Below are 13,464 nucleotides of genomic sequence, written 5' to 3'. Positions count from 1 at the left end.
GAACTGAACTGAACTGAGCTGAATATTTTATGAGAGAGGAAAATTAAGAGTTGAACTGAACTGAACTGATTGGAGCTGAACTGAACTGATTGGAGCTGAAATGAATCAAACTGAACTGAAAGTAAGTAAATGTGAACAAATTAATATATATATATATACCACTTGTAGTATGCATGCTCCTATACCACTTGTTTGACATGTACAAATTTCGATTATAAACATCTTTCATGCTTGATAATACTTCCTCTGTATTTAAATAAATTGATAATACTTCCTCCATATTTAAATAAATGAATGTTTGACTTTTTGCATTATTCATCTAATTCACTTTTATTGATTTTTGTGATATATACATAATCACAAACATTAGTCAACATCGTTCATAATGCTTGATAATACTTCCTCTGTTTTTCTTTTTAACTATAACGATTTGCTTAAAATTGTGAGAGTTTTATTTTTAAACTATTGCAACCAAAAGTGAATGATTAAAGTAGTTATTTTGTACAATAATGTATAATTCTATGTATCTTGTAAGTAGTTGGAAATATTTTCCTTTTTCTTTCTTTTTTTTTTTTAAAAAAAAAAAAAAAAAAAAAAAAAAAAAAAAAACTCCCTATGTTTCCGGGTTTTTTTTTTTTTTTTTTTTTTTCCCTCGGGATACTGGTAGCGCTCTCATCAGTTGGATGGACGCAGACACCTGCAAAACACAACGAATATTAAGTTAACCGGAATATTCGTCTCCGACGATCATGTTAGTGATGTAGAACGGAAAAGCCAAAGAGATAAAGTAGAGAGAAATTGGAGCTCTTAAATGCTCTTTTTAATGTTATGTCCCAATTCACCCCTCTCATCATAAATGATTGGGGTATTTATAGGGGTGGGGAATTGTGCCCCTCTTAGGATTATTGCCTTAAAGTTCCGTGTCTTGATTGACGACACAATCAAATGCTGACACATGGCCTAAGAGGGGCGCCGTTTTGTGGCTTTCTCGGAATTTAGGCCTCCTGATATAAGGAGACCCTTTACTCTGTTTTTCGGGTGCTCTTTTAAGTTCTTAAACGTGTCATAATTCTAAAGGGACACATGTCACTCTTTGATTGTGTCACGTGTCATTATGGAATTAATCCACATATGAATGGGGGTAATTTTTACCCTAAACATCCTATGTTTCTTATACGTACTTTCACTATTACAATGTACAAAGTAACTTTTGTGTTCAGGAGAATTAATTGGTGGTATAAGTACAAATTACATAGATAAAGAAAAATATAATAAAAGGTAAATAAGTATAAGAAAAAAGTAAATATATATTACTTACTAAAGGTTGAGTGAATATATAAAAATATCGTGAGGTAAAGTAAAGTGGTACGATAGTGGCCTTGTTTGGCAAATGGCTGTTGGCGGTTGGCTGTTGGCTGGTTCATTTGGCTTGTTTGACTAGCTGGAATATTTGGCTGTTTATAATGGCTTTTGAAATTGGCTGTTTAAGCTGGTTGTTTATAAAAGTGTTTGGGTAAATTAATTGTTGGTTGTTGGCTGTTTATTAGATAATTTGTGGGCCAACAAGCCAAAAGAAAACAAAAAAGCTACTCAAAGCAGCTTTTTCCTTTTGGCTTAAAAGCCAGATTTTTCGCTGACTAAAAAGCCAATTACCAAACACATTTTTTGGCTGTTTGACCTCCTAAAAAAGCCAAAAGCCAAAAGCTAACCAAAAAGCCATTAAAAAGCCAAATACCAAACATGGCCAGTAATTTTTTCTTACTTAACATGAAATTAAAGTAAAAGCACATACATCAAGAGGAAGCACTAATGTAGGTTTGTTATACATTTAAATACTAAAATGTTGAAAAGCACACGGGGATGAGAAAAAGGAGAAGAGAGATGGGTAATTGGAATCACTTTTAAATGTACGACTAAAACCTTATATAATATCATTGACTATGTAGTGATACTATTTTTACACGTAGTTAGGGTTTGCTCACATTTACTTAATTTCAGTTTAGTTCAGTTCAGCTCCAATCAGTTCAGTTCAGCTCAGTAAATGTGAACAAACCCTTATTTAGTATCACCAAATGAATATATAGTACCACTATATACATACATAATAGCTTAAACTTATGGTTGAGGCCCAGGAATATGTTTTATACTCTATCACTCCCCCTCACACGAGAGCCCGTTTGGGCTAGAAGTGTGGATGCAGCATGGGCCCTCCTCATACCCAGCGCTTAATATTCCACTTGAAAGTGGGGGTGGATGAGATTCGAACCCGTGACATTTGTGTCACGCTGGCTCCGATACCATATTAGTGGACCAACTCAACCAAAAACTTAAGCTGATGGTTGAGGCCCAGGAATATGTTTTATACTCTATCAATTTACGTATAATAACCTCATGTCCCTCGTTATTCATTTACTAATACTTCACTAACCTCCCTTTGAAATTACCTCAAAACGGATGTGGGTGAATTTTAAAAAACGGAAGGAGTAATTTTTTTTCTCTTACAAGATTGACTCTTCCTTATTTTGTCAAAGACAGGGTTTGACTAAAATTGTTATATGAGGGTGTAAAAGGGATTCTTGGACGCTTGGAAAAGCAACAAGGAAAACAGTAATTAATTAAAAAAATCATAGATTTTATTTTGGCATCTTTTTCTTCGGATCTAACAAAACCTGTGTGCTGTGCAGCTACCACAAGCAAGATAAAACAACAAAGATCTTTAAAGGAAGCAAGTAAGAAACAGAAACCCATTTTTTATTATCTTTTTTAATTTCATATGGAGTATTAATTAATTAATTATTATTACTCCTAATTAATCTAACTACAATAAGGTCATTTTGGACCTTTTCTCTTTTACCTTGGAACTTTATTTTTAACAATATAATAATAATGTAGTTAGAGTACATAGCTACCTAAGTACGTTTAAAATATAGATTTATTAATTCCTTTAATTGTTATTGTAAACAAAGAAAGAAATCATTATCTTATGATCCTAGATGTTTGGTATGAATGACGTTTTTCGGGCGGTATTTTGGTTCCATGATATCGCGATATTTTAGGTAAATATAGTTTTGTGTGTGCGATATTTTGGCTCCTCTTTCTTGCCATTAAAAACTTCACAGAAACCGTGGTGAAGGTGAATTACTTTTAGAGTTTGAATCTACAATAGTTATTACTTATTAGCACGGACGAATGGATTATTACTCCCTCCGTCTCCGAAAGAACGACTCAGGCCTAATTTTAATCCCAAAAAGAAGGAGCAATTAGCATTAAAATACCACCAATTTGCAATAATATTTGTGCAAAATTAGCTTCCCATATAAAATTTTGTAAATGTATCTTTCCAATATATTTTTACTGATAGATATTATTTTCTAGATAATATTTGTCGGATATATTTGTATATATTTTGTATAATTATCTTATTAGATTCCTAACGTGATTAGGAATAGTCTTGTAACATTATTTAAAGTGATCAATGGTACACACTCCAATTTGAGGAGTTTTCCCGAAATCTAACATGGTATCACAACTTTAGGTTACGATCCTAGTTTTTTTATTTTTTTCCTTCTTCTTGCTTCCGCTACTCAAACTGCCGCCCACCTTTTCTTCTTCACTGATCTTTTTTCACTAGCTTGCAACTATGACAAAAGATGGCGAAACACCACCTCCTCCACCGCCAAAACCACCAGTGAATGAATTTCACCCGGCCCTCGCGGTCAACAATATCAAAACAGCGATCCCGATTACCCTTGACTACACAAACGTCCATTATTTCACATGGGTTGAATTGTTTGAGAACCATGCTTGTGCATATAACATTCTTGATCATATCGATCCCAAGACTCCGAAACCCACAGACATCTCTGATGCGTTTTGGACTCGATTAGATGCGATTGTTAAACACTGGATTTATGGAACGATTTCTGTTGATCTTCTCAACACCGTGTTGTCTAGGAAAGCTACTGCTCAACAAATTTGGGACCGTATCAAAGATATTTTTCAAGATAACAAGAGTACAAGGGCGGTATACCTCGAAAACCAATTTAATACTCTTCATCTTGATACTTTTGCTAATGTTACTGCCTTCTGTCAACAATTGAAAAGCATCGCTGATCAATTAGCCAACGTCGACCAACCTGTTTCGGATAAAAAATTGGTACTCCGTATGGTTGCGGGATTGAACAAAACGGATTTTGATACAGTAGCCACTATGATAGCTCAAACTAATCCGTTGCCGTCTTTTAACACTGCTCGTTCTCGGCTTCTATTGGAGGAAACACGCCGGAATAATGAGACTTCACCACCACCGACCTCGTTTGTTGCCCAACAACAAACATCTCACCAGTCGGACTCTTCATCACAGCAGCAGCCGACCGCCGGCGGCAAGGGAGGCCAGCCCTCCGGGAAGGGTCGCGGCGGCGGTGGTAAGTCACGTGGCAAGGGTCGTGGTCGTGGTGGACCAGGCCGTGGTGCGTCCCCAAATCCGCAACAGCAACAGAATCAACAACAGCAACAATGGCAGCAACAAACCACGCCCAATCCTATTGGGAAGCCTTGGGGTCAGCAGTCTTGGGCCCAACAGCAGTGGCCCAATACCCAGCAGACTTGGCAGCAACAAGGTTGGGCTACTCCACCTGCGCCCTTTCCCACTTCAGGGTCGTATCAGCCTAGGGGCATTCTAAGCCGCCCCCCACAGCAGGCCTATTCCATTGGGCCAGCTAACTACGGCCCACCAATGACCCCAACAGACTTAGGCAGTGCTTACTCGTCGATGGGTCTCTCAACTCCGGACAATGGTTGGTACATGGACTCGGGTGCAACCTCCCATATGACGAACAATGCCGGTACACTTCTTCCCCTTTTTAATTTAAGCACTAATAATCATATTTTAGTTGGCAATGGTCATCGCATTCCAATTACTGGTTATGGTCACACAATCCTTCCAAATAATTCTCTTAGGCTCAATAATGTTCTTCTTGCACCACAAATTATCAAAAATCTTATTTCTGTGCGTAAATTTACTTCTGATAATTCGGTGTCTATTGAATTTGACCCTAATGGTTTTTCTGTGAAGGATCTTCGTACGGGGAGGGTAATAACGAGATGCAATAGTGCCGGGGAACTTTATCCAGTCACCTCAAATACTCCAAGCACATGCCTAGCCACATCTCTCACTGCAGTCACCCCGTGGCATGATCGTCTAGGACATCCCGGGGCTTCCTCTTTACAATTTCTTAGGAGCAATAATTTTATTTCTTGTAATAAGGAGCACGACCCCTCTCTTTGCATTTCTTGTCAATTAGGAAAACATGTTAGACTTCCGTTCTATGATTCAAATAATAATACAGTGCCTGCTTTTGATATTATTCATGCTGATTTGTGGACATCTCCAATTAGGAGTATTAATGGTCATAAATATTATTTGGTTCTTCTTGATGATTTCACTCATTATGTTTGGGCTATCCCCCTTGCTTACAAATCTCAAGCCTTCCAATGTTTTTTACATTTTCGACAATATGTGCAAACTCAATTTGAACGTCCTGTTAAATGCTTTCAAAGTGACCATGGTCGTGAATTTGACAATGATCCGTTATTTTGCCTTGATAATGGAATGGTTTTCAGATTTTCTTGTCCACACACTTCCTCTCAAAATGGGAAAGCCGAACGCATGATTAGAACCATTAATAATGTCAACCGCACTCTATTATTTCATGCTTCCTTACCCCCGTCTTATTGGTCTCATGCTTTAGAAACGGCCAATTATCTTCTAAATATTTTGCCAACTAAATCTCTTAAGCATAAGACCCCGACTCAAACTTTGTTTCATAGAAACCCATCTTATGATCATTTGCGGGTTTTTGGGTGACTATGTTTTCCTAACCTTTCGGCTACAGCTCCACATAGACTAGCTCCTAAGTCAACTCCTTGTGTCTTCTTAGGGTACCCCTCTAACCATCGAAGCTACAAATGCCTAGACCTTGTAACCCGAAAAGTTATTATTTCAAGGCACGTAACCTTCGATGAGTCTACTTTTCCCTTTAAAGACATTGAGAAATTTACTTTGCGGGATTATAAATTTTTGGGTTTTGATGACATCTCTCCACTACTAACTCACTTATTACTGCAGCAGCCCACGTCACAAAATCAGGCCCAAACCCATAATCCCACCCCTATTCACGCTGGTCCGCCTTCACCATTGTCCGCTGGAAACCAAGCGGGCCCAGCAGAACCAAACATCCCAAATCCAGCGACCCATCACTCGGGCGCTGGATCTCCTTCCTCCCCGCGTCTGGGCCCTATCCAGCCAAGGCCAAATTCTCCCACTGCTGCCCCTAGCCCACCTCACTTCACTCCACCAGCCCGTCAGTCCTCCATTCTCACTAGACCACACATTCTCACGTCACCCCAAATGCAGACGAGATCCCGTCATGGCATTACAAAACCAAATCCAAAATATGCCCACTTGTCTATTGAGCATAAATCCCCTTTACCCAAAAATCACAAACAAGCTCTCCAAGACCATAATTGGAATGTTGCGATGTTAGATGAATACAGTGCTTTAATTAAAACGGGAACTTGGGATTTGGTACCTAAACCTATGGGGGTGAATGTTGTTAATTGTATGTGGCTATTTAAGCATAAATACAAGGCTAATGGTGACCTTGAAAGGCAAAAAGCTTGTCTTGTTTGTGATGGTAAGTCGCAGGAAATTGGAGTTGATTGTGATGAGACATTTAGTCCGGTCGTAAAACCGGCTACTATTCGCACAGTACTCAGTTTAGCTATGGCTAAAAAGTGGTCCATACATCAGTTAGATGTTAAAAATGCTTTTCTACATGGTGACCTACAGGAAACAGTTTATATGCATCAACCTCCGGGCTTCTATGATCGGAGTAAACCTGACTATGTTTGTCGTCTTCGCAAGGCTCTATATGGTTTGAAACAAGCCCCAAGGGCTTGGTATCAACGTTTTGCGAATTATTTGATCAAGTTGGGGTTCATCATTGCTAAGAGTGACACTTCTCTTTTCACTTTTAGGTAAGGGAACGATTTGGCATATTTACTGCTTTATGTTGATGATATTATTCTAGTCACTTCTTCTAACAGGTTGCGCGCGGAAATTATTTCTAGCTTACAGACAGAATTTCCTATGTCAAATTTAGGGCCACTGAGTTACTTTTTGGGGATTGCAGTTACGCGCACACCTTCTTATATGTTATTGTCTCAACAGAAATATGCACAGGAAATATTAGAGCGTGCAGGTATGAGTTCCTGTAAGCCTGCCGCCACTCCAGTCGACACTAAGTCTAAACTTAGTGCCAATTCGGGTTCTCCATTCCGGGATCCTACTTTGTATCGCAGTCTTGCAGGTGCACTTCAGTATCTTACTTTTACTCGTCCAGATATTGCTTATGCGGTACAACAGGTGTGTTTATTCATGCATGATCCCAGGGAGCCGCATTTTGATGCGTTAAAACGCATTCTGCGTTATATTCAGGGTACTATTGATCACGGTTTACATTTATATCCTTCTGCTCCTACTCGCTTGATTACTTATACTGACGCTGACTGGGGAGGTTGTCCAGACACCCGTCGTTCCACATCGGGTTATTGTTGTTTTCTTGGGGACAACCTCGTTTCTTGGTCAGCAAAGCGTCAGCCTACCTTGTCTAAATCAAGTGCAGAGGCGGAGTATCGAGGCGTTGCAAATGTGGTTTCTGAAGCTTGTTGGCTTCGTAATTTATTATTGGAGCTTCATTGTCCCCTTCGACAGGCTACTATCGTTTATTGTGATAATGTCAGCGCAATCTATCTCTCTAGTAACCCGGTCCATCACCAACGCACCAAGCATGTGGAATTGGACATCCACTTTGTTCGGGAAAAGGTTGCGTTGGGTGAAGTTCGGGTTCTACATGTGCCTTCACGATTTCATTTTGCGGACATCTTCACTAAGGGCTTATCAAGGGAGCTATTTTTAGACTTCAGATCCAGTCTCTGCGTTCGTCCTCCTACCGCTTCGACTGTGGGGGTGTGATAGATATTATTTTCTAGATAATATTTGTCGGATATATTTGTATATATTTTGTATAATTATCTTATTAGATTCCTAACGTGATTAGGAATAGTCTTGTAACATTATTTAAAGTGATCAATGGTACACACTCCAATTTGAGGAGTTTTCCCGAAATCTAACATTTACTTCTTCTTATTTAACTTTATTAATACCCGCGAAATCAACCCAAAAGGATCGTTCTTTCGGGAATGGAGGGAGTAGTATTTAACTTAGCAAAGTTTAGTCTAGCGGAATGTTTGCATCTCACAAACTTGATGTTATATAATATCAAATCTCATTAGAATAGATACTTTGGGATGAGCATTTTATTACCCTTTCAAAGGGCCTAATCTACTAATTCGAGCGGGGTTGGCTAGTGAGATACTTTGGCCCAATTGGACCATTCTCCTTACCAGTGAAATAAAAAAGAATGACAAGAGTGTTTTTGTAACTTGAGATCTAATAAAACGAACATTATTATGATCTAGTTATTGACTTGATCTGTCAGAAACCAAATTTGTTACAACTAGAGCCGTCAATTTCTAACCTAAACCGTTAAATCTGACAGTTTTAAACCAATCTGAAAAGAAACTAAACGTTAAAAACCCATTTCAAAAAAGAATAAATAATAACTGATCAACCCAAAATTGAACAGAGCCAAATTTGTGCAAACCGTTGATGACCCGACCCGTATCAAGCTGAACCGTTAACCCCCCAAACTGAGAACAACTTGAACTGATTACGTTTAAACCCGACCCATTTTAAACCAAACTCGTTTAAGCCCGATATAAATCTTATGAACCCAAACTATTCCAACTTTTAACCTTTTGTCATCGAACTATTTATAACATGTTGTGACCAAACCGTTTACAACCAGTAATTCGTTGATAGTATAATGTTTACAACTCATAACATATTATGACCGAACCGTTTATAACCCATAACCTATTGTGATCTAATTATTTACAACTCGTAACCTATTATGTGCGAACCATTTATAAATCTGATAGTTTCAAACCGATCTGAAAAGAAACTAAACGTTAAAAACCCATTTTTCAAAAAATCAAAAATGGATCAACCCAAAATTGAACAGAGCCAAATTTGTGCAAACCGTTGATGATCTGACCCGTATCAAGCCAAACCGTTAATTCCCCAAACTGAGAAAAAGTTGAACTGATTACGTTTAAACCCAACCCATTTTAAACCGAAAGTGTTTAAGCCCGATATAAATCTTATGAACCCAAACTATTCCAACTTGTAACGTCTTGTCATCCAACTATTTATAACCCATAATATGTTGTGACCGAACCGTTTAGAACCCATAATTCGTTGAGAGCAAAATGTTTACAACTCGTAACTCGTTATGACCGAGCCACTTACAACTCATAACAAATTTTGACCAAACCGTTTACAACCCGTAACCTATTGTGACCTAAATGTTTACAACTTGTAGCCTGTTAATCTGTTATGTCCGAACCATTTATAACTCGTAACTTGTTTAATTCAAACCATTTCTTCAATAACCTGTTGTTTCATAATTGTTAACAACCCATTATTTGTCCAATCTAAACCTTGAAGGGATTTACGTACAATATTAAGGAATTTCACGAATCTAATTCGTTTGCACCTAATTAGGATCAACATGCATAACATATAAAAAATGACATAATAATACCTTTACAGCTTGAATTATTCCACGTTAGGATTAGATCAAATGTAAGGGGAAATAGAGCCCCAAGCATTGCTCCTATACTCAACACACAAGCTTTGATTGAACATCAACCAATACAAAACTGGTTAGGTGAGAGCGGTAAACCACCGTAATCAAAACCTTCTACGAACAATCGACCACCACTCGATCCACCACACACACGCACGAATGGAGGAAGAGGCAAGAGAGAGAGAGAGAGAGAGAGAAGGGGGGAGGCTAGTCTTGTGTTTGCCAATTAGGGTTTGTTGATTATGTTGAATGATTAACTAACCTTTTTTCAGTCCTAGGAACCTAATCTATATAAAATCTCATTATATTTAGATTGGGAAGGAAGCCCAAAAACCTCTCCTTAGCTTTACATGGTTGACCACCTAGACGGGGCCCAATATGGGTCTTTCCTCTTATATTCAATGTATACCACATAGTGTGACCTTATAAGATCCGTTCTATTGGGTTTTGGCCTATTTCAATAACCCACAAATCCGTTAATACCTCTATTTATGATATAACAACGAAATTAGATCACAATTTGGTAATATGACTTTATCTAGTCTTGTGGCAAATAAAACCCCCACCCAACTTTTGGAAAAGCCCTTGACAACTAACTCACTTTCACCACCATACACTAAGAACATCCCCCTAGCCATTCTCAAGAACTTTAGGATATTCTTAGCAGCTTTCTAGTATGCTTCTCCTAGATTTTCTTGAAATATGCTACATATACTCAAGGTATATTAGACAGTAACAGCCTCAAATCTCCGTCTACTTTTCCTTGACTTTGACCTAATTGACCGAGTTAAATGAACTTTAGAGTAAAAAAAGGGCTTTGGGTTAGTTGGTGATAGCAATTAAAGATGAGCTACACTTAATCAAAGGCCCAATATGAAGAAAGGATCGGTTTAGAGGCAAAAGTAGACAATCCGATTTTCAAAGAGAGTTGGCGCCAAGAAGTAACTACAAAATAGTTAGTGGAGTCAGCCGCAACCGCTCTAATTTGTCTATAAATAGAGGCAAGAGGACCGTATGAAAGAAATCAGCAAATTAATCAACAACAAGCATTTCATTTTCTTTAAGCTTTCTTCTCATCTTTCTTAGTTTTCCCATGGCTTAGTAGCTAAGCGATAGTGTAGTTTTCCATAGCATATACTGTATTGAAGATTGATTGTCTTTTACAATTGTAAGAAAATAGATGTAACCTCTCCTTCAACTTGTACAATTGTAGACCTGAATTTATCCTTTAATTAATGGAGATCATTTGCATCTTTTGTCCTATGTTCATGTACTTGTTTCTTTAAGCAGTCTAACTTATTTAATATCTTTGGAATGCTTCCTTATTATTTGTTTTTGTTACGTTAGCGAGGTTATCAATATATTGAAACTAGTAACTTGAGGGGTAACCCCCTAACACTCTAGAACATGATAGGGTATTTGACTTGTTGGTAAGGAACAATATTTGCCTCAACAACTTTTTTGGCTACCACAATGGGAGAACACTAAACTCAATCCATTTAACTTTGTTAATTTGGAAGTTTCTCCATGGATCCTAAGTATTCAACACTGTAGGGAATATTTCAAGCATCCCACACTTGAGCCTCACTGTGATTATACACTGAAGCATGGTGGCGTCCAAAGGGAAGGAAGCTAGAGTAAAAGAGTCGCCAACAAGTTTTAGGAGCTTGTAAACCGTTCACAGGGTGAAGGTTACACCCCCTTAACGATTCATGAGATTGTTAACTCCAATAGGTCTGGAACATGACTGGAAAATCGAGGATGAAGGTACAAATCCGACCTATAAGAGATTGAACTTGCCCTATAAATAGGCCTCTACTTTATTCTTCTCGTATTCATGTGCGCTTTCTGACTAACATGAAATCATTAGATTAACCCTAAACTTGTTTATCTATGTTGGTTGAATATTAATGCACAAACAAATCTATTATTGGTGATCACTTGAATTATAATCATATTTTGTTCTTAGATTTTAGAGAGAGAAACTTGGTGAATTTGATGAATGCTACTTTCAATCTTGTTCCTCTTTGATTTTGATCAAAGTTTTATAAGATTTCTTTACTCTCTAATGCAATTTTAACTTGATTCTTGAATTTTGATTGAATTACTTGTTGTTTGTTTGATTTGATTTTTGATAGCTTGAGTTTATTTTGAATACAATGTTGATGATGAAATTTGTGATAAGTTTAGTTTTGTTATTCAAATTTGCAATGTGTAGTGAGTAGATTACTTGTTAGGGATATTTTTTTTTGAAGAAACTTGTTAGGGATATGGTGAAGCATGTATGAGTGATAATTAATGGGTAATTGGGAGATTTTGATTGATCATCATTGTGATTAAATTGGTTGGTGAAATTTGTGCATGTGTTTGATATCTTGAGGAGTGATCAAACTTAACTATCAAGCAAGATGGGATAATAGTTTTCATTGATACGAAAATTTAAATTTGCAGCTATTATTATCGACTGATCTTATTTTGAGATTTTCCTTTGAAGTCATTTGTAGAGACGTCTAGCTTGACACTAGGAAATAACTCTTTAAGTGATTTTAATTGCATTTGTTACTGTAGGGAATATTTCAAGCATTACCCCAAACTTGAACCCCACTATGATCATACACTAAAGTACGGTGGCGTCCAAAGGGAAGGAAGCTAGAGCAAAAGAGTCGCCAACAAGTTTTAGAAACTTGTAAACCATTCACAGGGTGAAGGTTACACCCCTTAACGACCCATGAGATCGTTAACTCCAATAGGTCTGGAACTAAAATTGGAAGTTCGAGGATGAAGATAAAAATCCAATCTAAAAGAGAAAGAATCTGCCCTAATAATAGGCCTCTACTTTATTCTTCTCGTATTCATGTGCACTTTCTGGCTAACATGCAATCAATAGGTTAACCCTAAACCTGTTTATCTATGTTGGTTGAATATTAATGCACAAATAAATCTATTATTGGCGACCACTTGAATTATAATCAGATTAACCCTAAACAAGATTATTAATTATCTTATTAAGCGTGATTATAAGTACAAATTCCTTTTAAACATGCATAAAAAGTGTGATCAAGCAATAACAATAATAAATCAAGCAACATAATAATCATCATGATAATCATAATCATAATTGAGATAATCATGTTAAAGCATAATAATAGCAAGACCCTAGGCATGATACTAACAAGATTAATAACAAACCCTAGCATGTCACTAAACAATAAAGATCAAAGCTTTAGCCCTAACATGATACTAACATGCTATTAGGAAAGACAAATAAGAAGCATCATAGAAATTATAATTGATATAAGAAACTTAATTATTACCCTAAACATGATACTAGGAAAAGCATCCTAACATGATACTAGGACTTAAAATAACAATCTAAGCATGATTTCTATATCATAATATTAATAAAACAATTAAAGCACTTACTTGGATGCCTCATACCTCTTTCTAATAACAAAATACACACGTTACTAACTTCGAGGAAAAATAATAAATCAAAACAATTAAATTAAATAATTAAAATAGAGATTTGGTACCAAACCCTCGGAAATATCAAACCTTTCACGTTTAGGGTAAAGGCAACTTCGAACTTGACTAGGTGTGTTTAGTGTTAATGAATAAGGAATTGTGTTTGTAAAAGGCTAGGCTAGAAAAGAGGGAGAGAGAGAATAAACTTTAGCTTAAAGAGAGAGAA

General features: G+C 37.1%; 1 protein-coding gene across 1 annotated transcript; it reads left to right on the top strand.

Annotated features, from left to right (window-relative positions):
• Positions 1-3,640: 3,640 nt before the first annotated feature.
• LOC145624919 (uncharacterized) lies at positions 3,641-5,866 on the top strand. Its single transcript, XM_081678004.1, has one exon. The coding sequence runs from the start codon at positions 3,641-3,643 to the stop codon at positions 5,864-5,866; it is 2,226 nt and encodes a 741-aa protein (XP_081534130.1).
• Positions 5,867-13,464: the final 7,598 nt, after the last annotated feature.

This window comes from Chenopodium album, chromosome 3 (genome assembly GCF_948465745.1).
Source record: "Chenopodium album chromosome 3, dcCheAlbu1.1, whole genome shotgun sequence".
Taxonomy (NCBI): Eukaryota; Viridiplantae; Streptophyta; class Magnoliopsida; order Caryophyllales; family Amaranthaceae; genus Chenopodium; species Chenopodium album.
Note: the sequence above shows the minus strand (reverse complement) of the source record. Positions and strands in the feature narration are given on the sequence as shown.